A 26,853-nucleotide genomic window follows, 5' to 3' on the forward strand; every position below is an offset into this window, starting at 1 on the left:
TCAATGAAGCAGCAACAAATATCTCACCGAGAAGTGACAAACAAAATAACTGACATTTAACTTCTTTTGGTAATATTTGCATGTTTGTGTGAAATATCGGTTTATCGTTTAATTGAGCTATATAAGCAATTTAATTTAGCAATATATACCTGAAAAATTCAATCAGAATTTTTTGGGGGGGTACGAAGAATGCTCTGACCTGACAAAGGGGTACGAACAGCAAAAAAGGTTGGGAACCTCTGCCTTAAAGCTGTTCTTCCCCACAATTGAAATATAAAAAACCTCCGTTCCTGTAGCACACTCTGTGCATTTAAAGGAATCTTATAAAAATAATATCTTCTTCAGTGCGATTCAGTATAGTGAATACAAATAGAACATTTGTGGACATCTTAGTCATCAGCATTTTAAAAGGAATGCAAGGAGGGTTCACAAAATACTGCTATTCCCTATCTTTGGGATAGTCATGCTATTGCAGAAAACTATGTCAGAAGAGACTCATACATTCCAGGAAACGCAAATATCAAAAGTGACCCTTTATTTTAGCCCAACGATGTATTATATCCACCACTTCACATAAAATTGGGCTTATTGAAACCAATTCCAATGGATTTGCATTTCTCTGCAACAAGTTTCCCAAAATAAATGAAGCAAAATGAAAGAAGGCATCTTTGTTGGCTCACAAATCGAGAAGTTTTGAAAGATCCAGACTTTAAGCGCGAACTGCACTTGAATCGCGTGCTTGGAAAGCATTTGAATGGCTGTGCGCAGATTTTTGGGCAATATAATGTCACCTTTGTTTAAGGAGGGAGTTGAAAACTTGCTTGAAACTGACAAAGAGATGGGCTGTCGCATGTCTTTAAAGATATCTTTTCTTTACTCACATCTACATTTTTTCCTGCTAATTTTGGTGCAATCAGTGATGAGTAAAATGAATGATTTCATCAGGATATACGGCTCTGCGTCAAAAGTCTTTACAAGTATGTGAAACTACCAGGAATAAACATATAAAAGGCTTTGTTAGTCCGAGGATAAAAATTCAAAACCAAACCAATTTATAAGCAATGGAGGGCTTGGAGGCACACTGACAAGGTTTTGAAACGATGGGCGATTATTGCTGGATGCTGTATCATGATGATCCGAGCCATTCTTCCAAACAAAATCCTATTCAAAGCATTTTTTAGGTGTTCATAGTAATTTCTTTATTAATAAATATTAAATAAACTATGCATCCAGTGGTATTGTGGTGTGTGCCACAGGTCAGTGTGATGTGTCTAGTGATGCTGCTGGGTGTAGTGTAGATGTAGTTGCACATGCTTCTCATCTTTCGCTTTCGCCTCATCCGCCAGACAGTCTTTGACGAAAAGGAAGCTGAGTGCGTTAGTCTTCCCTGCTGGTACATAGCCTCTCCACTGACAACACTATAGCCAAACCTCCCCATGGTACACCATGGAAACTGGATGCCATGCGGCTCCAGGCCAACTGGCTAGGGATCTCGGAGCAGATTGGATCCTTAGAGGTGCAGTGTGCAAGGCCCGTTGGCATGCGGAAACGTCCCGCCACTCACCAATCCAATCCCCGGCCACTGGAATATGTGGCGTCTGCTATCTCTGGACAGCCTGTCATAACCTGAATGACAGTAGCATATGCAGCGGGTCACTGTTATATTTTTGAGACAATGGTGCATTATGCAAGTGGAATTTCCCACAATTGCCCTAGTTAGCTGGGTACGGTGGAGATCTTGGTCTGCCAAAAGTGTACCAAGTTAGTCAAGCAAAGGCATCCGGCTGTAAAAACTGCCTGAATCAAAACATGTCAAGTCTAGAAAGAAGAAATAAGCAAGGCAGTGTCAGTAACAAGGTAACTGGTAATGCCTCGGGCTTGGCGGACCTCCGAGTGCGTGGGTCTGCAGGGTCCGGCCATTGTGGCAAATACTATGAACGCCCCAAGCCTTTCCGTGTGGGAACACTTAATGTGGGAACCATGCGAGGAAAGGCAAATGAAGTAGTAGAGACAATGACTAGGAGAAAAATAGACTTGCTCTGTCTTCAGGAAACCAGATGGAGGCATATTGGAACTAGGAAAATTACTGGGAAGGACTCGCAGACCAAGTTTCTCTGGTCTGGTAATGGCAAGGGCACAGAAGGGGTTGGTATCATGGTGGCTGAAAATTGGTGGGAGAAGGGATTCGAAGTGAGACGCATTTCCGACAGGACACTCTTAGTGCGTTTAGTTGTGGGTAAAGTTGTGTTTTCTGTCGTCTGTGTTTATGCTTCCCAGGCTGGGCTCAGCGAAGATACCAAGACTCAGTTTTACGAACAACTTCAGAGTCTTATCACCACTGTCCCTGCCACTGAAGAACTGCCTGTGTGCGGTGATTGAAATGGCCACATAGGCAGCAATCCAGACGGATACGTAGAAGGTCATGGTATTGGTGGGTATGCCATTGGCCAACGCAATGATGAAGGTGAAAGACTACTTGAATTTGCTGTAGCAAATAGGGAACTCCGTATTTTAAGAAGGACCACAGGTCACTTACTAATCTGGAGAAGTTTTGACGCAGATCGATTACATCCTATATCGGCGCAGGTTCAGACAACATGTTACAAATGTAAAAGTCATCCTGGGTGAAGAATGTGCATCCCAGCACAGACTCATGGTGTTGGACATGACGGTACAAGCCACACACAAACAAAAGTGACAGTTTAAGCCTCGCAAAAAACTCTGGCAGCTTAAAGATCCAAACAAACAAGCTGAATATGCTGAACTCTTTGCCTCCAAGATTGAAGGAGCCCATGCAAGCACTGTCGAAGAGGTATGGAAAACTCTGAAGGAAGGAGTCACTGAAGCTGTACAAGAAACTTGTGGTGTTTCATCTAGGTACCGATGGAGAAAACAAACCTGGTGGTGGAATGATACAGTGGAGAATGCTGTGCAGGAGAAGAGGAGATGCTTTTTGAGGCATGTAAGGCAGGAGGAAGCAGAGAAGCGTACAACGATTCCAAAAAAACTGCTAAGTATGCCATATGCAATGCTAAAACCGAAGCTGAGAATGTCAACTCAAAGTCAGGGACTGTCTACAAGCTGGCTAAGGAAATGTGGCGTGACAATCAAGACGTTAGTGGTGATAAGCCCATCAAAAATTATGCCGGTGAACTCTCCCTCGACGAGGAAGGAAGGTCGCTTGGAAACAATACTATGAATGACTTCTCAGTGTAGAGTTCCCCTGGAACCCGGATAATCTCTCAGAAGAACCATCTGTTGAGGGCTCTAGTGTACCAATCACTACCGAGATGATTGAAAGAGCCATCAGTAAGATGCGCATGGGCAAAGCTCCTGGTCCAGGAATAATAGCAGAGATGCTGAAGCCAACGGGTGAAACTGGAGTTGCTCTTATACGAGATCTTGTAGAAGCTATTGTTAGTGAGGGTCGTATACCAGCAGATCGGGAAGAAAGCTACATCGTCAACATCTATACAGGTAAAGGGATGCCCTTGATAGGGGTAATTACAGTGGCTTGAAGCTGCTTGACCAGAAAATGAAAATACTTGAGAGAGTGACAGAACAAGTGATTAGGCAACAAGTGCAGATTGATGAAATGCAATTCGGCTTCATGCCAGGTCGAGGTACAACTGACGCCATCTTCATCATCTGTCAACTTCAAGAAACACACCTTGCCGTAAACAAGACTCTCTATACGGCCTTTGTAGTAGAGATGTACCGATACCAATATTTTGGCCGATACCGATATCACTTTTTTAGGCCGATACCGATACTGATACCGATATTTTGGCCGATACTTTGGTGTTACAAAAAGAAGCAATTTTGGTATTTGCAAGGAATTATTATATATCAAATGCTAAGTTTTACCTTATTTGCATAAAACTATTAAAAAAAGCTTTCAATTGGCATAATTTATTAAAGATTCAAGAATCCAATCTCAATCACATTGTTGTGTCATAATAGTAGGTTTTAGTAATGAAAGGCCACCGTAATTGGGGTATAAGGGAAGAAACATTACCGTACATCATAATTGGGGTTTCTGAAAAAAAGTGTTTGCGCAAACTCTCCAAATAGGCTATCATAATTGATAATAAGATGTAAAATGTAAACAAGTGATTTGTGTAGTCGTACAAAAACTATTCGACAAGTAATGTGTAACCTAAGGACGCTTGTCGTTTGGTTGAAAAGCTTTTGCCAGGCCAAGACTACCCAGATAGCAAAAATGCACAATTCTGCATCGCTCCCACCCGCCAAACGCTCAAAAAACCCGTGTAACTCGGCTGCCCCCAGCAAGCCGGCTCCATCAGTCGGCGATTCAACTTCCACCTTTAGCCGCAACAAACTCACCAAGCTCAAACAATGTCACGGCAGGATAAGTAGGCCCAAAAAGAAAGCAATGGGACCACGAATCCTCACCAAACCAATCAAAATGGTCCCGTTGCGCCCAAGTTGACAACCTCATTGCGAAGAAAGGAGCGTCCCCCCCCGGCCACCAGCACAAGGCTGAGCACTCACCAGCACAGCGAGCTGCCGCGACCTGCCAACCACAACGATGCAGCTTCCACACTAGCCATTTCAATTCTTGTCGATGTCAATTCTTACTACTACAAAACGGCAGCCGAGAAACATATAGTTGATTGGATGGTCTAAATGGCTAGCGTGGAAGCTACACCGTTATGGCCAGCGAATCGCAACAGCCCGCCGCACCAGTAAGCGCCCAGCCCCGTGCCGACAGCAGGGAAGGACACTCCCCCCCACACAATGAGGTCGCCATAAGACCACTTATTGATTAGTTCAGCGAGGATTCGCAGTCCCACAGCCCCCACCTCGAGCCCACCCACTCCGCCACGACTTTGTTCCAAGCCTGATGAGTCCACCACAACGAAAAGTGGAAACCAAATCACAAACTGACAGAACCAGCCCACCAAAAACAACCAAGCCACACGGGTCCCTCAAACTTCCAGCAACGCAAAAACGATGCAAAACTACACATTCCGCCACCTGGGTAGTCTTGGCCTGGTTTTATCCTCTGCTGAGAGTAAAAAAGAAACACGAATGATAAATATTGGAGAAATTGAGTCTCCTTCACAACGTAAGAATCGAACAACGCAAAACTGCTGAAAGAAAACGTTTTGTTTGAGTGAAAGAATCACTGTAAGCAAACAATGCCAAAAGGTGCGCGCATGAAGTCATGGGAGTGTGTGGGATCAAAAATTTGAACAGGTTGTTATTTTTCTACTTCAATGTGACGTTAGTTACTACTTTAAAAAAATCTATATATATAATATCTTTGCTTCTGCAGAAAATCCGCAGCAAACGCCTTTTTTTTACATGTTTAGTATCGGCCACAGTATCGGCCAAATTTTGCCGATACCGATACTCAAAAAATGGCCGATATCACCGATACCGATGCCGATACCGATATATGGGTACATCTCTACTTTGTAGACCTAGAAAAAGCCTTTGATCGAGTGCCAAGGAAGGTGATCTGGTGGGCCATGCGAAAGCTGAGTGTTGAGGAATGGCTAGTACGGATATTGTCTGCCGTCATAGCATGTGATGTCCAAAGTACCCTCCAGATCATTGATATTTGTCCGCCGAGAAATAACACAGGAACTAGCGATACAAATCGCCATGGCATAGCACAAACAACTGTTGCAAGAATATAATTTCCCGTGCATTCTATATGAACGGGAAATTATCGCATTCCCAGCGCGCATCTAGAAAAGTTAATACTGTATCCCTTAGCCTCCATTCAAGGAGGAAAACTCGATTTTTATGTTGCTTCAACGATTTATGACATTGAATCAGCGTAACCAAGGTGAAATAAAGTCAGGGGGGTCATCGTGGGCGGCAATAAAGTCATCGCAAACCCCATCGCTGAGTTCGCGATGACAACTTCGCCAGGGGTCTCCCCCCAGAAAAATTGCATTAAATTTGGTGCGTTCTGAGCACGTTTTTACCCCAAAATTTGAAAAAATGCATTCAAACTTTGTTGAAAAGTTGATGAATATTGCTTTGGAGACAAACTTTACTAGTATTGAGCTTAGTCTTGACTAGCTTAGCCGTTGCATACAAGGTTGAAGTGATTTTGAGATGCCCTGGGCTAGACTAGCACTTCGTATAACCTGTTAAATACCCTAACTCTACAGCTAACACTTCTACATTCATGGCTCATCGCTACTCTGCGAAATAAAAACTAATTTTAAAAATTCCAAAACAAAACTTCGTTCCTAAACTTTTCATCAAATTTTCCTATAATTCAACTGATAATCCACTGGGATGCACGGTGTGATAAAACATTTTAAATAAAGTAAACAATATCACACCAAATCAAAAGAATCGGTTTGTTTAAATACAGAGCTTTCGCCACACAAGTGTGGCTTACATAATGTAAAAACCAATTGCTGCAAAACTAAATCTTAAATCCAACTTTGTGAAAACAATGGTTTGAGAGAATCCAAGCTTAAATTCGATACAATTCATTCCATTCATCAAAACAACGTTTTTGAAGTTTTACTTTTAACCTATCGTTGCTATGCCAATGTCAATGCATCTCAACATTCTTAGAATTTAGTTCTGTTTAAATTTAGCGGTTCAGTTTGTTTGCATCTCAACATTCTTTGAATTTAGTTCTGTTTGAATTAGCGATTCAGTTTGTTTTTATTCCTTACTATCACGATAATAAATACTACAATACTATAAATACTAAATACTAATAGGAGCTATAATAAGTAGAAACTAGTTTGATAGTTAAAAGTTCTCTTTAATTAGGCTACAATTTTAATAGATTTGAATTTTTACATGTTGAATATCATCTTATTATCTGATGTATTGACCTAAAGTCTTATAGTTATGTATAATATTTGATCTTTTCTATTCTTTTTACTATATTACCTACTTTTTTAACACTTACATTAAATTTTATAATCATCTTAATAGTATATCATTCTTTATTATTGTTGCAGTCAGCCCCATGGCACAAGCCGCCACTGAATGGGAGTACCGGTACTTCTACACTAATCACGCGTAACTTACTTCAAATCTTATGTCACAATGTCTGGCTTTGATCTCCAAGCAATATTGATAAGGCACGGTTGGTTACAAAGTTAGATTTTACAAGAAGGCTACTACAGCAAGATGCAGCAAAACTTGTTAAGTTTTGGTATGACAGTAAGAAAGAAAAGGCCCAGGGAAAATTCTAAAAGTGAGAATGAGGGCGATGAACCTACAGTACTTGCTCTAAGGCAGTGGATAAAAATAATAAAGTCACCACTGTGACTTTATTATTTTTATCCGCCTGCTGGTTTTGTTGGCTCTTTTCTTTCCACAAAGATAAGAGTTAAACTGACTGGTAAAGCGGTGGGTGAAACCGACCGTATCCCTGTGGGGCGGGGAGTCCGTCAGGGCTGCCCGTTGTCGGGGCTGCTATTCAATTTGGTCATCGAGGTGCTCCTCAGGGGCGTCCGTGACAAAACGGATTGCGGCTACAACCTTCCTGCCAAAGAAGATATTAAAGTACGTTGTATGGCCTATGCGGACGACATCTGTCTCGTTTCTTCCGATCGCCAGCAGATGATCTCTCTCCTATCTGCTACTGAACCCTTCTCCTCCTGGTCCGGGCTACGGTTCAACCCACGCAAGTGTGGCACCCTGTCCTATGGGAAAGTGTCGGCGTCCCGTCTGCGGGTCGACCCGAAACCTTTCTCCCTTGCCGGGGAGGAAATTCGAGTCATCCCCAAAGGCGAGACGTATAAATACCTTGGCGCTCGAACCGGTTACGCCTCGGACGCATCCCTAACCCAACTCTTCATCTCCACTCTGGAGAAACACATTTCTTCTTTAATGCAATCTTTTCTCACCCCAAGCCAGAAACTTCTGGCACTCACTTCTATAATTCTCCCGTCCGCGTCATACCATCTGCGAGTGCGGCGCTTTAGACAGTATGAGCTTCTGAAGCTTGACCGACTGGTTTTGCGGTGTTTGAAGGTGGCGTGGCGTCTTCCCAAGTGGGCCTGCAGCGCGTTCTTTTACTGTAAGCCTGCATTGGGAGGTTTGGGCATCACGAACTTGTGTCGCGAAAGTGACACGCTTTTGGTAGCTCATGCTTTCAAGATGCTGACGTCACCTGACAGCATTGTCTCTGCCGTCGCTCTCGGGCAGCTTAGGCGTCATGCCTGTCTGAGGTTCGGCACTCCAGATCCCACGACTGACCACCTGGCCAGTTATCTGAATAGTGACCCCCCTCCTGACGGCGCCCATTCTAGACCGTGCCCTACAGGCGAGAGCCTGTGGGGCCGTGTCCCGGCGGCCACCCATCGCCTGAACGTACGTTGGTCCGCCCGCTCGGATGGCGGCCTTGAGTTGGCCGCGGGGAGCTCCACAATCACCCCTCCTATTAGGAAAAAGTGGTGCCGACCCTCCATCAACACAATGACTCGTGGTGGAAGAGACAGTGGAAATCCAAACCTGACCAAGGCAAGACGATCAGTGCCCACTGCCTGTCCGGATTTTCAAATTCATGGACCCGGCGCCCGGAGCTCCTGGATCACGCGGACCGAGTATTTGCGTACAAAGCTAGGATGAATCTAATGCCACTTAAATCAAAACTAAGCCATGGCCGCCGTTACCTACCTACCATGTGTCGTGCGTGTGGGAAAGCGGAAGAGACTCTCCCCCACATATTGAATCACTGCCCTACCGTGATGACTGTCGTCACGGAACGACACAATTCAGTATTGAGGGAGATCGTGGGGCACGTGCCTGCCGAATGGCAACCCGGGCTTTCCATAGATAGTACGGTTCCACAGCACGTGGAAGCGGGCGGTGCCGATCTGCGTCCTGACATCGTCCTGCAACGCCCTGACGGTGTCACGGTCGTATGTGACGTCACATGTCCGTTCGACAACGGCGCGGATTCTCTTCGAAAAGCCGCCGACAGGAAACACGACAAGTACGGCGAGTTATGTGTCAACATAAAGGAAGACAGGAAGCGCCCTTGCAGGGACGTCCTGTCACCTCCGTTCGTCGTAGGCTCCCTCGGGAGCTATGCCCCGACGAGCTCTGACGGCCTTGGGCGTTCCTTCTCGTGGGGTAGCAGAGGTGGCTAGAAAAGTGGCTTCCCTCTCAATCAAAGGATCCTTCCGCGTCTGGAAAGCTTGGAACGCCGGGCTCACTTGTGGAGGGGCTACGTCATAGAAAAGATGACTTCAGCGATCAGAAACTTATTCCCCAATAACAGAAACGTTGCAGTAAGTATCCAAGCGCGCAAGACAGCAAACCGTTTAGACTTCATAACCTTATATCAATTGTCTTAAAATTCATCACCTTATATCATCAATTCTATAAACCAGTGTCTTTTTTTTTATAATGCTCCAGTCTCATCAAACCCAAGCATTCAAAAATGAACAAAGGAAAGGAATAAAATGTCTAATGTACATTGTGAATCGAGACTGGTTTAACAGCAATTAAGTAACTTCAATCATCACTATATATCTATGTATTAATCAATCAATTGTTTCGAATTATCTTACGCTGCCTTCGCCTTGTAACGCTGTTCTTGCCCGCTCGTATCAACCTCGCTCTGCTTTCAACGCATTGATCAACACGATCCCTGATCAACTCGATGCAGCCTCAAAATTTCCACCCCAATTTTCTACTTTTTCCTGGTAATGTAGCCTACCAGTGCCTCTGGTTTCGATCGCTAGCCTCCCCGACCCAGCTGGGCGAACCTGCCTCAACGTCTGGCCAGTGCACATCCGTGCTCGCCGAATCAAAGCTTACTCTTCTCCAGTGAGTATGTATTACATTCCCACCTATATTTTTTGTTTCTATTGATTAATCGAGCTTCTGCTCCACATTTTTATTTGAATTTTGTCTGCCACGAGAGCCAAATTATCCTTAAATAGTTGACTCTCTTCCTTGTGGTAGACCCCAATTTTATCCGCTCTGCCTACTGGCAGACCGGGTATAAGAGTCAAGTACCTGCGCCGAGGTCGCGTGAGAGAGACGTGGGCGCCGCCCGGCGGTCAATTACTGCCGGTTCCAGCGTCCACACGCGACGGGTCGCCCGGCCCATCGCAGGCGATCTTTCTGGGCAATGCAGAAAGAGTCTGTCTCCCTGGCCCGCTCCGCCATTCTAAATTTGCGGACGGGTCATGTAACGTTTTCGATCCACACTCTCCCTCCACAGGTACCTCGACTCCCCAGCCTGGCCCCCGCGACCTAAGCTGGTGGACTTACCCCTCCGGTGCATCGTCACCCCTAAATCATGCCGCCGCGGGGTGTGGCAGGCCGGTTTCTGAAAGTCTTCGACCTGGCTATGTTTGTTTGTGCTCTCTCGCCGTGTCAATTATTTGTACCCGTGCGCTGTTGATGCAAATAAAACAGTTTAACACTAGTGGTGCGATACTGACGAGCCCAGCCTCATGGGCGAAACACGGTGTCTATCGCTGTCAATTCTTGCTACAAATCGGCTGCCGAGAAACAAGTCACCACTACAGTTACTAATACTTAAAAACGCGTGCGCAGTATTGTTTCAATCCAAAAGCGGATTAGGTAAATTTTTTTTAAGTGGCTGCGGTATGAAGGTGACAATGGTCAAGTAAACCTAATGTGGTGCAAATAATGCAGTATCCTGCAGTGGTGCAGCAACAGATGCATAACGTGGGAAATTTAGTGGTGAAAGATGCATATATTATAGGAACAACAAATGTAACGATTAGCTCTGTCAAAGATCACAATTGACATTCTTACTTCATATGGCTGCGGTTTCAGAATATCTGGCCAACAATACCTCAAGCCATCAATTTCCGATTGTTAATGCCCTCGACAATATGGGTGACAAAAAAAAAATCAAAATAAAGAGATTGTTTGAAATCGCCTATTTTATCGCAAAAGAAGAGCTCGTATTTACGCTTTTCCCTCGATTAGCCAGTCTGGAGAAAAGACACAGAGTAGATCTCGGTATTACGTATCTTAACGAGGTAACGACAAGCAGTGATCTCGTGGAGATTGGCGCACGTCTTTAAAGAGCGATACTACTGAAGCTCTCATGCTCATATGCCTGGACGGCCCTGGCTGCGCTGATTATAACCCTAGGCCTGCTGTGATCTCGTGGAAAACTAATCCTATTTTGAAAGAGGCGACCACATCACGGAGAGGAGAAAAATAATTGTGCTTTGTCTAATGTTTCATTTATTCTTTTCGTCACTTTCGCTCAAATGACACGCAAAAATAAACTTAAAGAAAAAAGCCTAGTGAAACTTTTCACAGCAGAAAATAGTAGTGCTAGTTTTCCGACTCGTTCCCAGAGCATTGTGACGCAATAAGCCACACGACCTCGTTCGGTGTAAGTTTATCAGTTATGCGTCGTATTATGCGGCTACAGGGCGGTTTCACTCTTCAAGCGCACCTCGATGGTCTGATGAAAGCCTTTCAGAGTGACTTCGCTGAAATTTTAAAAAGCCTTCTAAACCGTAGCTATAGTTCTCAAACGGCGAAGACTTATCAAGATAAAGTGATTAAGTATGACGATCGATGTTAAAACTGGTGTGTCCACCGGGAGACATAACTTGTCCACTGAGATGGCTGCTCAGACCGGACAGCCGGGCACGTTTGTCCGCCGTCAACAAAAACGAATTTCGAGGTCTGTCATTGACCAAACACAGTATTTCTTCAAGCACATTTGCACAAAAAGTGATCTTGATCTTCAGGATCACAACATTGCTTTGGTGATCTGATCTTGATCTTCAATATCACCAAAACTGATGATCTTGCCAATCTCTGCGTACGAGCCAGGGTGACAATTGCCCTTCTCATGGTTACATCAATTGGTTTATGGTTTATAGTAAATTAACAGCTCACCAAAGATAACATCACCTGCTTGACAGTTTTTGTTAGTTTTTCATTCTCCTTGGCATCAGCTTGTGCAACTAGATTTGCTAGATAACTTCCAGCCAAAGCCAGCAAGGTAGTAAGACAAGACAAATAAAATGATATAGCATAGGCTGGGTTCAATCCACCAACAACAAATAATCCTTGGCGTCTTTGGAGAGTTGAAAGTATGTTCATCCGAAAAGTTGCAATAAGACATGTCAAAGTGCTAAGAATAGCTAGAAAAATATCCTTGGTTGTTACTCTGTTTAGCCATTAAGCCATATTAGCACAGGGATTTTACGTAACTCATTCAGCATCAGCACAGGTGGTGACAAATTGTCAACATGGCATTTTCTTGCATTTTTCGATACAAATGCACTATTTTAGTAAAGTTGTTCTTTTAGATTAGTGGTTCTCAAAGTATGGGTCGCACTATGGTGATTCAATTCTGCCCAAACAAATTTTTTCATTTCATTTTCAAGTGTTTTCAATTCCATTATGAGTGAATTATTGCATCATAAGCATTTTATGTGGCTTCATCTCAGTAATCTGAAGTATTGTATCATAAGTGGTTTTCTGAGAGTTTTAAAAGCTTTAAAGTTTTAAAGTTCAAGCTATAGGTTCGTTTTTTGATGCAAACTATAGGTTTGTTCCTTTCAACTAGGTCATAACGTTGCAGGTAGTATTGTTGGAAAGTTTAAAGATGAGTAAGTATTCGTACAAGGAAAAATTTTTAGATTTGGAATTCACTTCTATCAATGATCATAGTGCTACCAAGCCACAATGTGTGCTGTGTTATGCAGTATTGTCAAACGAATCTTTGAAGAAAAACAAACTGAAGAGACATCTGGAAATGAAGTACCCACAACATGTGAAAAGAAATCGAATTTAGCTTCAGCACCAAGAAGCGGAACTTGAACGAAGCCGATTTTGCTCACCAACGAATCCACCGCTTTTAGTAACCAAACAAGTCATGCTGGTTTGGTGACTAAAAGTACTGTGTACTTTTAGTTGAAAAGAATTGAAAATACTGTGTAGGCCTACCTACTGCAACTGGTTGTCTGTGTCTTTTTCTATTTCATGCATATCAGAAAAAAATACATTTTTTTATGTTTGAGGCTTGGGTCGTGAGATGTTCATAAAACTCACATTTGGGTCACGGCAAAAAAATTTAAGAACCACTGTTTTAGATGATTTGATGTTGATAAAACCTTATTAAAACAATCAAAAATTCCAAACGAGAGGTCCACTTTCCACTCAGGGCTTAGTTTTAACATACTAGTTCTCAAACGAAGCACAAAGCAAGTTTAACAAACATGCAGAATCATGTAGCACAACAAGAAATAATTTTTTAGCATTCCAAGTGATATTGGTTCTTCTGAGGTTTTCTGTTTCCTTGGCAAAGCCGTCGGCTGCAACTGACACATGCAGATTGAGCATGCTTTCCACATTTGTAGCATCTTTCCCGTTTGATACCTTGAACTGTTTGATTCGAAGTGTTTGAAGTACCAGCATTAATGAACCCCAAATTTTCGGCAAGTAGTTTAGTTTCTGCCAGGGATATCTAAAGAAGGGGATACGAAGGCTTTTATTACGTCTGACAATAGAAAGGCTTTTGTTTATCGTAAATAATCTGTGTTTATCGTAAAATGACAATTGGCACCGATAGTAGTTTAATAAATCTTGTTATGACAACTTGCATTGCGCTATTTACATCAGGCCTGGATATTCACAGCATGCTCGTGGTTGCTTGTTAATCCAACTACCCATATGCTTGCTTTACATCTGGCCTCCTGCAAAGGCTTTGTTATAAAAAACAGCTTACTGGTAACTTTTCAACTGTCTTTGTAAACAAGTATTCTTTAACTATACTCTACGTAACACTTGCTAACTGCCTTCTGTAGCTCATTGTACCAGCTGCACTACAAAACTTTGTCTAATTATAAAAAAAAAACACATGTTTAAAGCACTACAAACTACCGCCTTGGTAGTGTCATGAGAATAAGGCAATCGCTGCGAGCCTCAGGGTTGCCAGATTCTGCAGAGCAATATATACCAAATAGTAAAAAAAAATATACCAAATATATACCAAACTTAAAAAATTATACCAAGTTTATACCAAAAAGATCTGAAAAACAAATGTTTACACAAAAATTACGTTTTGCACACCTCAACTAGCTGAACAATGTTTAATTTTTAACTTGGGCAAAGAACGTTTTAGTTTGGGCTAATTTTAATATATATGACCCAAACATGAATTGATTACCACAGCGATTTCGCATGATATTTATTCAAGTTTCAGAAAACAAAAAAAATAAACATTGCTGGAGCGTTAGTTCCTGTGATGCAGACGAGACCACGCCCACTTGGCTAATGCATAAAACCCACCATGCAACCATCAAGAACCCAACAAAATAGACTTTATTCCGAATAGCACCAAAATGACCGCGTGCCACACCTAAATGTCCCGACGTCACAGTGTGCGCACCTATCTGGCAGGTACCTAATTGTCTGCGCCCAGTGGCGTAGCCAGGAATTTTGAAAGGGGGGGTTTGACGGTCGGCGGGCGACCCAGCGACAGGGGGTATGGACCTCTCCCTGAAAATTTTGAAAAATTCTTTGAATTTGGTGCACTCTGAGAGCATTTTCAACAAAAATGTGGGTATAAATATTCCTGTGAAATGGTGCTGTCCGGTGGCATAGCAAAAGTATAAGATCATGTTTTCTTCGGCATTTTTTGGTAATAAAGCAAAGTCTTTATGTTTTCTTGTTGCTAATTCCTGGCTGAGATATTTAAATGTTTGGTATTGGCAAAACTTGCTCTTTTTAATGCAGTTTCGTTTAAAATTGGGCAAACTTTGTTTTAGAGACATAGAGATTGAAAGCATCATTTTCAATATCGTGGCGTCACACGCGTGCCAAAGGCCCCCTTGGCTACGTCACTGTCTGCGCCTAATAGACGTGCTCCGAAAATTTAGGAAATTTTTCACTTTGCCAAAGTATCAACGTCAGGATAATAAAGAATTAAGTAATTATGATTCAATAATTACATACAATATAACACAATAAAGGGTATTAGTAAGCATAAAAAAAGTTTTAGTCACACATTAACATTTTGAAACAAAAATTTACATTCCATCAACAGCACAGTAAAAATCATAAGTCAACAACACTTGCAATGTTGCTCACTGAGAAGCTTTAACATTCTTTAACACCTTGAGATAACAATACGTTGTAAAACATTACAGTTAAGCAACTCCAATGACACTGATGCTTTAGAAAACCTTTAGGTTTTTATGGTCATTGAGCTAAATCTAAAATGGTACATCTATTTTAGTATTTCAACTTAACTTTTTTAAAGAAGAAACAAGTTTTTATTGGTTAACACACTCCAAATTTGTACATTGAAAAAAATACTAGTCAATTGACACAATATTATAAAATATACCAAACTCATAAAATCACCTACCAAATGCTACAAAATATACCAAATATATACCAATATACCAAACGAAATTTTCAACTACCAAACATAAAAAAAATATACCAGATTTGTGAAATTTGGTATATAAATATACCAGATGGCAACCTTGGCAAGCCTTCATATCCCCTTCTCTAGATATCCCTGGTTTCTGCTGCCAATTTCTTTTTTGTTGACACACGGTTGAGCAAACTGAAAGATGTTTTTTGAGAAAATCTATTTTTTTGTTACTTTTCCCATTATATCTCATTATGGTAAATGCATCGTAACTGCCAAGATTTATCAAACTGTAATTTATAACTATTGGCTAACGATTTGTTTTCCTCAAGCAATTAAATTCCTCACACTTTTCATCAAAAATGTCAACTCAGCCTTTATGGTTGTTATGTATCTTGTGACAGTCTTGACACATTGTTACGGACAATTTTCAAATCAAACGTCATATAAAACCGTTCAGGTCTACTGAATCTTAGCGTATTACGTCATGAAATTTTTCCTAAAAAATGAGCCAATATGGCACCATCGTTCGTAAGACCTGATGAAACATTACATCATCACCTTTGAACACCTGTTTGAATTGCTTGACAATGCCTTTCATTATTGCGTCACATTAACTGCTTACGTGCGTTTGAGATATTGCAATGTATTCTGATCATTCGTAAAATGGTTGCTTGAAAGCTGGTCGCATATTAAACTGTTTTGCTTATTGCTTGCTAGCTGGACAAAATTTCCGTCTTTTATCTAAGTAGTTTGGATTGTAGTGACAAGTTTTTAGTGGTGTACCGCGTTGCACTCCATTTTCGATAGCCGCGAGCTAATTTTACAGAAATACACTTTTTGAATAGACGTTTCAAAAGAGTGTTTCTTTTTCGGTCATTACATACAGACGAACGGATCCGAGAATCTTATGTTACAATTTTCCCACGAAGAGATTATGGTTTACCGCTGTGATCATAAATAATAAAAGACGATTCTCTGGCTAGTGTTTGTACGGAAACACAGGCAAGACATAAATACTAAAAGACGAAGTTGTTAGTCGGTAGGCTGCAGAAGCAAAGAAATAATAAAAGTTGGTAGTCTACAGAAGCAAAAGATTAAAGCTGTTTTCTTCTCAGTTGGTGCAGAAGAACTTAAAGAACAAGAAAATTAAAGACTTTTCTTCTCAGTTGGTACTGAAGAACTTCAAGCTAAAAATTAAAGGCGTTTCTTTGTTGGTTCTGAAGAAAAAACAACATTGACATTCATTGGAAAGAAAAAAGATTAAAGACAATCGATCTGTGCTTGAAGATTCAAGTGGACGAATCCAAACAAATTTTGTGGAACTTTAGGACTCATATATATATTCCTACGAATACGGTATTGTGCATTTAAATTCTTTTTGTATTTTTACGGTCTTTGCAGTTAAGTTTTTTATAACTACTGTAATAATTTTGTGTGTTCGTGTAACTTAATTTTTTTTTAATTGTTAAATTTAGCCCCAACATTTAATATGTCTACACTCGACCGCCGTCGACTCGACTGAGTTTAAACCTAATGTTTAAACCATCCCACTGTAAGTGTTGAAAAGATCTGGAGATCGGACACATCTCTCTGTTATCATTTTTAATGTAAAAAATCCTTTTGTGGTCCCTTTGTCTGGAACAAACAAAAAATGTGTTGAAATTTCCGATTGTAGTTTTGGTCTCAATCTCATCATCATGATTCGGAGCAAGATGTTTGTTAGGTGATTCACAAGGCCAATTGTTCTGTGGAGTGAGCATTCTGTTGCTCCGGTTTTCTTTGGTAAGGTTTTGAATATAGAACGTACCATATCACTAGGGATGTTTCCGGTGTCATAAATATGATTTAAGATCTCAGTGGTTAGGTCTAACCCCACTCATTTAGCTTCGATAATCGATAATTTCAACTATAAAAGAAACGATATTGTGGAATATCCTAGTCAGCAAAAGTTCTCTTTTCTACACGATTTCAACGTTTAGCGACGTTAAAACGATGTATAAACGGCAATTTCTGCTGGTCGGGATAACTAGGTTACGGTATTGCAACGTTAAGCGACTTTAAAACGATAGGCCACACATTTGGTTATTTGTTACTACAATGTAAAAATAAACTGTTAGGCTAACTGGGTTCTTGGAACAAGTCGAAGGGCTTCTGTGAATGTTTCCCAGTTTCAACGTATCCTAGTCAGCAAAAGTTTTCTTTTCTACACGATTTCAACGTTTAGCGACGTTAAAACGATAGGCCACACATTTGGTTATCTGTTACTACAATGTAAAAATGAACCGTTAGACTAACTGGGTTCTTGGAACAAATTTTTGCTGGTCGGGATAACTAGGCGACGGTACCCGATAATTTCCTTTCAATCCAAGCTGTAGGCCACACATTTGTTGATCCAAACTACCGGTAATCCATGATTTATTTATTTTGTAACATCCTCTTTTTTTATTTTCCTTTCATATCTTAAATGTTTCTGAAAATGTTGCGGCCGTGCCAAATTTCTTTCAACTCAATCACTTACTTCGGTCACAAGCACGTTTTAACGTTCGCGTTTTGTCACTTCTACCTTTGCTATGTTGACGTGTATTGTTTTTGATATGATGGTCACAAATAAAAACAATTCAACTGACATGACGAATTTTCATTTAATTGTTCAAACATTTTATTTCTATTTTTTTCTGCACGATTTGAACGTTTAGCGACGTTAAAACGATGTAAAAGCAGCAATGATAATTAGGCTACGGTTCCCGATAGTTTTCAAAAAAAATTCAAAAAATCTCCGAATAGGGAACTCTCCGAAAAATGCTGTCTCCGAATAGGGAACTCTCCGAATCGGACTCACCGAATAGTAGCAGACCCTTCTTTTTCAGTCATTACATACAGACGAACGAATCCGGGAATCTTATGTTACAATTTTCCCACAAAGAGATTATGGTTTACCGCTGTGACCACACTTATTGAAACAGAAGAGTGTGAAGAAGACACCAGAGGACATTCCTGTTTCATTTTGGTACACATGACAATAGCAAATGTTTTTGAAATCACACAATGCTACAGTACTTTTCACCTCTCTTTCCCGTGCTGATTTGAGTTGCGATGGTACATCACCTCAATTAGCCATTGCTCCTACAATGTAAGGTTTTGAAGAAAACGATTGCAAACCAGACCATGAGAGGCAAAAAAAGATTTGAATTGAAGAGGAATCCGTAACAGTATTATTCTTCTGGGGTAGAGTATAAGAACTTGCAAAGCTATTCACTAAATATATATGCAACTTTCTTAAAAGCAGTCGGCTATTCATAGGCAATAATAGCCAGCTATTGCGTAGTGATTTCAAATTCCAAATTCCCTATAGTCTTCTGATTGTTGACATTTTGTCATCAGATGTGCGAATTAAGGTAAAAAGCAAATAACTCATTGGGAAAACAATTTAACGTTTTGAAATCTCTACAGCAGTAAGCAATTCAGAAATCCTCTTTCATCACTGAAGGTTGTTGAGCTGGTGCGTACGGCGCGAGAGCAATCTCACATAAAAAATCGATGTTGACAAAATGTCAACACATGTGCTGATAAGGGTTAAAATGATTAGATAATTAGATATTTTTCAACAGCACTTCGATCTGCAAGTAATAAGTACGGTATTGAAAACAGTTTCTTTCAACAAATAATAAGTCAAATAGAAAAAAAACTCTAGTCTGTTTATAAAATTACCTGAACTAACAAACAAAAGAAGAAGCAATTTTTTAACTGCCCTTTTTTCCATTCCCATTAATTTGTTGTCATCTTCAGAAAGTAAATGCATTGTTAGCAGTGCTGCACCAATCGAAACAAAACAATTAGCCAAACACAACCAGCCAAAGTCTGTGTCCTCGTTAGTTAAGACATCCTGAGAGTTGAAGAATTCAGCACAACCAACCGGAGGAGGTAAAGGAAGACAGGTAGATACAGCTGAAAAACATAGTACAGTAATATACAGTAACAAACCTCCAGACTAGATTATTGATTTTGACTATTAATGTTTTTCTCAGCGTGCATGAGATGAAATATAACATATATTGTAATAACGTTAGGGAAAACTATTTATTTGTCACTTAGTTTCTAAAAATAGTGAAGTTCTAAAATCTTGAGCTTAGCAATTATAGTCAAGTGGGGTAAGAAAAATTTTTTTTCAGAAAGGTTGTCCTAGATTTTTTAGCTTATCTAGTATGACCACTAAAGTTGGCACAATATAGAGAGCATGTATGTCTATCATCCCACAATGAATTTTTTTTAATTCATGAACTGGTTTGAAAATTATGCACAAAATACCTGAATTTTTTTTACCCCAGCTTTTTGGTGAAAAAAAATTTCCATGGGGTAAAAAAACACCTTTTAGTATAGCAGCTTCTTTTTTAATATCATAATACTGATTTCATATGTTTTGCTATTGCTTTCATATGTAGTGTAAATGATTCTCCACCAGAGGAAAGAAGCAATGTGTAACTCATATATCAAGGACTGTGAGAGATGCTGAACTCATAGTCGAAACCGACGGGATGGGCCATGATGATGATGTAAACGATTTTGCCCACAATTTTTGTATGCATTTTTGATTAAAATACACATTGTAAAATTGCAAAGTCTCATTTCTGTAATAAAAACAGCACCAAGACAAAAAATTGTGTCTAGTATACTTATGCACGCCATCCTGAATTTCAACTGCAGCTCTAGTTTGAACGTGCAAGTGGGCGATTAAATTTCGAGGATTGTGAATCCCGAAAAATCAATCAGCAGTTTGTGAATAAACATTCAACGAAAAAACAACAGACAGGAAATCAAACAACAGTTTGTGTATATATGATTGTATGTGTTATGCACAATTACTGCACTATCGATCGATGGATCACTCTGTGCTCTCAATCTGTGCTATTGATCGACTAACCGCAACACTAATCTTAGCCTCGGACCCCCAATTCTAACTACATCAATTGATCGTGTATAACACATCCAGAAGTTTGTTTCTGTATCTTTTGGTGAAATTATACTGCTTGGCAGTTGATGTAACACCAACACCAATACCAAGCCAAAACATTCCATAAAACGCACTGTTTTTTACCCCAAATTAACGAAATTTATTGAGGTAAAAAAACACCTCAATAATAATCTACACAAACATTTGAAGGCCCCAGTCTTAGTTGCATCAAGTAGCCTCACAATATACTTACTCACAATATAACATTTAAACATCCATACTACCTAATACCTATCACTAAAACTGAGCAAAACCTTTAATTAATTCCTGCGAACCTTTTTTTGCACCCTTTGCTGACCATATTTACTCTATTTAACATGTCTCTTCTTTGTCAATTATTTAATAGTTTTCCTCTAACCCTCAAAGTATTCACCAGAGACCACTTAAACAGTAACTAAAGAAGTTGAGTGAATATCTACTCATTTTAGATGTAAAATGGTAAGTTTTTTTTTAGCCAACTTGACTATTATGTGGACTCCAAGAAAATTTTATCTAAATTGGAAAGAATTCTAAAGCAAAGGCATTTTGTGTCAACAATTTGATTGTTTCAAAATATTAGTAGTATTAGCACTTCATTTTCCAACATTTTTGCAAATGTTGGGTAGATAGATATTTTTAGTTCGAGTAGATACAATATTGTTTAATATTTAAATAACCTAAAAAAAAAAAAAAAATTGAAGTCATTTGAACTATTCCTTCAGCTTCCTCACAGCTTCTGAAAATTTCCATTTTGCTGAAAATTTTGCATTTTTGTTTGTGGTTACATAACTACAACTTCGTCAGTGACGTAAATTCAAATAAAAGACGTCACTTTTTCCTGCCAAATTAACCCAATTTCATTAAAAAATGACGCAACAGCTCAGGGCAGGTCTATAAAGATAAATGCAATGACGTTTTATAGTTGGCAAAATGTCTAACGCAATTATGCATCATGTAACCACCCACAAATGTAAAATTTTCAGAAAAATGGACATCTTCAGAAGCTGTGAGTAAGCTGAAGGAATAGTTTAAATAACTTCAATTTTTTTTTCTTAGGTTAATTAGATAAATCTAAACATTATTGTATCTAACCAAACTAAAAATATTTTTGGACAAAAATGCATTTTTGACCCTATTTTTCGATTTTTGAGCCCCATGAGGAGGCTGAAGACAATTTGTTACGAATCTCAAATTTTGTCATGAGTTTTTTCTCACTCATTGGCACCATTTCCCCACTACCCGGAACGAACTAAAAAAAATATTTCAAAAACGAGCCACCCTATTGGTGAATAACACCAAAATAAAGCATACATGGCCAATGGCAATAGGGTGGTCCTTATATTTTTTTCACTTACACTAACCTGATCCTGTCAAAATGTTCCTTTTGGTTAAAAAACACGATGTGAAAAATTTCACTGAAATTCATTAATGTTTAGAAGACTAGAGGTGGCTCAATGGATCCAAAATTTCTCTCAAACAAGGAGTCTCAGGATATATGTAGGCTACTGATAACATATATACCACTTTTTTCTTCCACATTTGTTAGTGATTATTTTTAATTTTTGTTTGTTGTATCCAGGCTTACACCTGGTGGTTGAAGATTTAGATTAAGTGAACGGGAAAGCAAGGAAGCCAATCTTCATGTCCACCTTCAGGCATGCCTTTAAGTGTCCTGCCAAAGACACAGCCACATGCTCTTGAGCGGTGTCGAACCGGCGCCCTTTCGATTGCCGTTCCAGGGCTCTCACCACTCGGCTATGCGGCCGACATAATTATTGTTAATGATGGCTTATGAAAAACGTAAAAATGTGTATCTAATTGAGAATTATGAGGAAGATATTAAAGGTTCCAAACTCCCCTTCAACAAACAGGTTTTATGCTTCTTTCTGTATCAGTGTAACCATAACAAGCTGAATGAAAGTGACCATGCTTTTGCTACTAAGACTGTTGAAAAGGTAGAAGGGTTTTGGAATCAGGTAAAGGATTCCTATTCACTGCAAGAAGGATTGTCTTAAAAAAGTAACTGGACTTTTTAAGAAGTGGAAAGCTATCAAAAAGAACGCAGGAAGACTGACATCAACTCAACAAGATAAGGAAGCAACTTTAAATAATACAAGATAAGAAGTCAGCCTACTAAATAACAACAATTACACTAGTCTACAAATTTCAACTTTTTTTTTCAGGTTTGGGTTTTGACAACTGATTTTGACTAATTTTGGGGCGCTGAATCCGAAAATGAACTCAGATTTTCTCTATCACATCAAGTTTTCTTTCTATTGTTGCTATTATTTTATGAAATTGACCAATTTTTACCCTTTTTAGTGCAGTAAAATGTCAAATATAATTATTTTCTGACAGCTATAAACTTTCAAACATAGAGATATTTTTACACTAAATTCATAAATTGGTTCAGATTTCCTCTAAAACAAAAAAATTCCTGTTATGGTAATCGTAATAGGACATAGTGGAGATTGGTAGCGTTGAGTTTTTCCACGCTGGCTTGAACTCCCTGTCTTGGCTTCTCAGGCGTTATCTGTGGGTCAGCTGCTATCTCTGTGCACTCACGTGCACAGTGTGCAGATGGAATATCGTAGGAAGACAGCTGGTGGGAGCAGATTTGACTTAGTAATAAATTCTTGCTTAGTAAGGAAGATTTATTTAGAAGTTTCATAAAGCACATGTACATTGTACAGACCAACATCAGAGTTCAAGCTGAAAAGTGGTTTGTAGAAGGAAAAGGTATTTTCATACTTTATAAGTTTGAGTTCAAGGCGGTTGAGTTTTTGGTATAATGGTGTTTCTGTGGAAAAACTTGCTCTTAGAAAACTACTAACAAAGAAAGGTTATATTTGATCTCAAGCTATGTCTGCTTCCAGCAAAAGAAGAAAATGTTGTAATGATCCGGATATATTTTGTTACATTTGTGGATGCTTCATGTTGAAGTCTCAACAATGCAATATTACCACGTTTGTGAAAAGGGCATATTTTGCTTACTTTAACGTCAAGTTGGGGGACCAGGACAAAAGCTGGGCTCCTCATAAAGTGTGCAAGACCTGCGTTGAATGTCTGAGAAGTTGGTCGCAAGGAAAAGGTTCACAAATGAAATTGGGAATACCCATGATTTGGCGAGAGCAACGAAATCATGTTGACGATTGTTATTTTTGTCTTGTTAGTGTGAAAGGGTATAACAAAAAGAGTAAACATCGTTTGAAATATCCAAATCTGGATTCGGCATTGCGGCCAGTTCCTCACAGTGATGAAAAGCCACTGCCAGTATTTACATCACTTCCAGAACTACACGAAGAGGCTATGTCTTCTTTAGAAGCATCGTTTAGTGAGAGAGAAAGTGAAATTTTTCAACCAGCACCAGAGGATCTGTCAGACAAGCCTTCCCAGTTTAATCAGATGGAGGTAAATGATTTAGTTAGAGATTTGTATTTGCCTAAGCAATCTGCGGAGTTATTGGCATCAAGGCTACAGGAAAGGAAACTTCTCAAAGCTGCTACAAGCGTGACATTTTATCGCAAACGAGAAGAAGAACTGCTTCCATATTTTGCTTCCCACAATGATTTCGTTTATTGCAACAATATAGAAGGGCTTCTTCTAGAAATGGGATTACCACAGTATGATGCAGACGAATGGAGACTTTTCATTGATAGCTCCAAACGAAGTTTGAAGTGTGTTTTACTTCACAATGGTAACGTGTACGGTTCTATTCCGATAGGACATTCGGTGACAATGAAAGAAGAGTATCAGAACATCAAAATCGTTCTTGAAAAGTTAAAGTACCATGAGCATGGTTGGCTCATCTGTGTAGATTTAAAAATGGTGAACTTTTTGCTGGGACAACAAAGTGGCTACACCAAATACCCATGTTTCCTATGCTACTGGGACAGCAGGACCAAGGATCAGCACTGGAACAAAGAAGAGTGGCCTCCAAGGCTCACCTTGACATCTGGAGACAAAAATATCATACGTGATCAGTTAGTTGATATCAAAAAGATCCTCTTGCCTCCTCTTCACATCAAACTTGGTCTCATGAAACAATATGTAAAAGCTTTGGATCATGAAGGAGAGTGTTTTAAGTATATATGTTATGCTTTTCCTGGTCTCAGTGAAGAGAAAAAAAGAGCTGGGATTTTCAATGGACCACAAATCAGGCAATTGTTAAAGGATGAAAATTTTGTAAAATCAATGTTGCCATTCGAGGCTAGAGCTTGGAATGCTTTCGGTGCTGTTGTGAGAAATTTTTTTGCGAACAGAAAAGCAGAAAATTATAAAGATCTCTTAAGGGAGCTACTGATTAGTTTTGAAGATTTGGGATGCAGGGTGAGCATCAAAGTTCACTATTTCAAGAGCCGTGCGGATGAGTTTCCAGAAAACCTTGGGAAAGTTAGTGAAGAACAGGGTAAACGTTTCCACCAGGATATTAAAATTATGGAGGAACGTTATCAAGGTCGGTAGGATTGTCATATGATGGCCGACTATTGCTGGAGTTTTAAAAGAGAAATTCCAGATGCTGCTCATAAAAGAAAGTCCCTCAAAAGAGCATTTTTAAGCTTATAAGTGAAGAATTCATAGTTTATGAAAGCTCTTTTTTGACTGTTTCTGAACTCGCCCTGCCCAAGTCCCTTTGAGTCAATCTTTATTTTGGCACTTTGCTATTTCTATGTGTGTCTTCAGAATTTCTGCACTCCATTGGAATGTCTATGTGCATATTGTGTGAACTGTAGGCTAGGCTATAATTCAGATAATACCTTGTCACTGTCCTATCGACATGTTCGTCAGCATAATGTAGCGTTTGATGTTATTATGGTTGCTCTTTTGCATGCCTATTTTTTATTCCAAGGCATGAAATTTTAATAAAGACAACGCAAATTTGTGTGAATATAATATAGAATGCTTGTTTGCTAATTAAAGCTAGATTATTGCAGGTAAAACAGTGTTTATTGCATCAGAATTCCTTGTTTTGACAACAGAGGGGGGGGGCAAAAATTGATTTTTTTCAAAAATTAGGGATATTTCATATCTCAAAAACGTGATGTGATAGAGAAAATCTGAGTTCATTTTCGGATTCAGCACCCCAAAATTAGCCAAAATGAGTTGTCAAAACCCAAACCTGAAATTTTGTGTAGACCAGTGTTATTTGTAAATAATTGTTTTTTTAAAAGCAAAGACCGTAATGGCATAATATCATTTACAATTCTAAAATAAAACTGTACTGTGAAATCTATTTGAAAAGCTGCTCTGTGGCCCAAGCATCTTCGTACCCCTTGATGTTCAATCTCGTATCCCCAAGGGGTACGAGTACCCCAGGTTGGGAACCCCTGATTTAAAACATCTCTTCATTAAATGCAACTCCCTATTCCTTCCAGTGCTGCAGTGGAGAAACCTATCTCTGTTGGAAAAGACGTGCTAAACCCCAAGTGGAAGAACTCAGCAACTCGCATTTTTAAACGCTTGTGTTTTTGAAACATGTGTACCGTAAGAATAAATTTCACCTATAACGTTTCACCTATAACAACATTGAAATGGCAGTGTAAACAAATGACATCAGTACAGAAAAAAAAACTAACAAATGAGGCGACAAATGGTTGCCACACAATATGAAAGTAATAAATAAAAAATTACTATTGATCTACACTTTAAAACATAACTTTAATTTTTGCTGTCTGGGAAAGCAATTTTAGGGTTCTTCGCACTAGCAGACACGAAACTCTTGGAAAAAAATATTTTAATAAAAAAAATATTAAAAATGGCCAAATTAAAGAGAAAAATCATAGAAGTATTTTAGGCAAATTCTGACAAAATGACTGAGATATGTCAGCAAAAAAACCCAGGTTGTCAATTGTCATCCTACCACAATGGAATGTACATTTCTTTAAAAGTGCATGTCAGTCTTCCTGGTTTCCCCACTTCCAAAAGTAGTTGTGGTAGTATAAAAAGTGTAGGCTACCACAAAAGCCTACCACTACTATGAAATTGTTTGTATTTTAAAGCACTAACACACAACTGCAATAAAGACAGTGCTAAAGGCTGTGAAACAGCACATGATTATTTTTATCAGCTATATTTACATACCAGAACTTTTCCTCCATTTTCCCCAGCTATTGAGACGGAAAGCAGTGAAGCTGAATCCTGCGCAAGTAGAGGCTAGAAAAGCGCATGTTACAACATGACCCCGCCACTTATCTTTCTTCATTACATATTAAAACAAAACAATGGTGGCAGCCCACTATACAACCGATGACAACTTCAACTCAAACAGCTAGGCCACAACACTAAAGTACTGCATAGCAACTTGTAAAAGTAAATATATAATGCAAAAGATAGCATTACTAAATGCCTACCATCAACACTTTAAAAGTAGGGTACATACAATTTTCTAAGGTTTTTCAATTCAACAGGATCAAAGTCTTCGCATGCCCTCACTCTCCCCGGCCCTTGTCAACAAATGTCTGGTTGACATACCAATGCATGTTTGATTTGCGTCACGTAAACAACTAAA

General features: G+C 39.6%; 1 protein-coding gene across 3 annotated transcripts in view; it reads right to left on the bottom strand.

Moving 5' to 3' along the window:
• LOC145770487 (uncharacterized) overlaps positions 1–26,638 on the bottom strand; it is a 42,710-nt gene extending 16,072 nt beyond the window's left edge. For 2 of the 3 annotated variants that reach the window (XM_082582148.1, XM_082582150.1), the window contains exons 1-3: positions 26,427–26,638; positions 19,067–19,303; positions 11,866–12,113 (exon numbers count right to left, since the gene is read on the bottom strand). In XM_082582148.1, the coding sequence (XP_082438274.1) occupies positions 11,866–12,113; positions 19,067–19,303; positions 26,427–26,547 (606 nt within the window). In that variant the 5' untranslated portion in view covers positions 26,548–26,638. The remainder of the gene's footprint in view (positions 1–11,865; positions 12,114–19,066; positions 19,304–26,426) is intronic. The other variant, XM_082582149.1, reaches the window with a different exon arrangement.
• Between the last annotated feature and the right edge of the window lie 215 nt (positions 26,639–26,853).

The sequence above is a fragment of the Aplidium turbinatum genome, chromosome 5, assembly GCF_918807975.1.
Source record: "Aplidium turbinatum chromosome 5, kaAplTurb1.1, whole genome shotgun sequence".
NCBI classification, from domain to species: domain Eukaryota; kingdom Metazoa; phylum Chordata; class Ascidiacea; order Aplousobranchia; family Polyclinidae; genus Aplidium; species Aplidium turbinatum.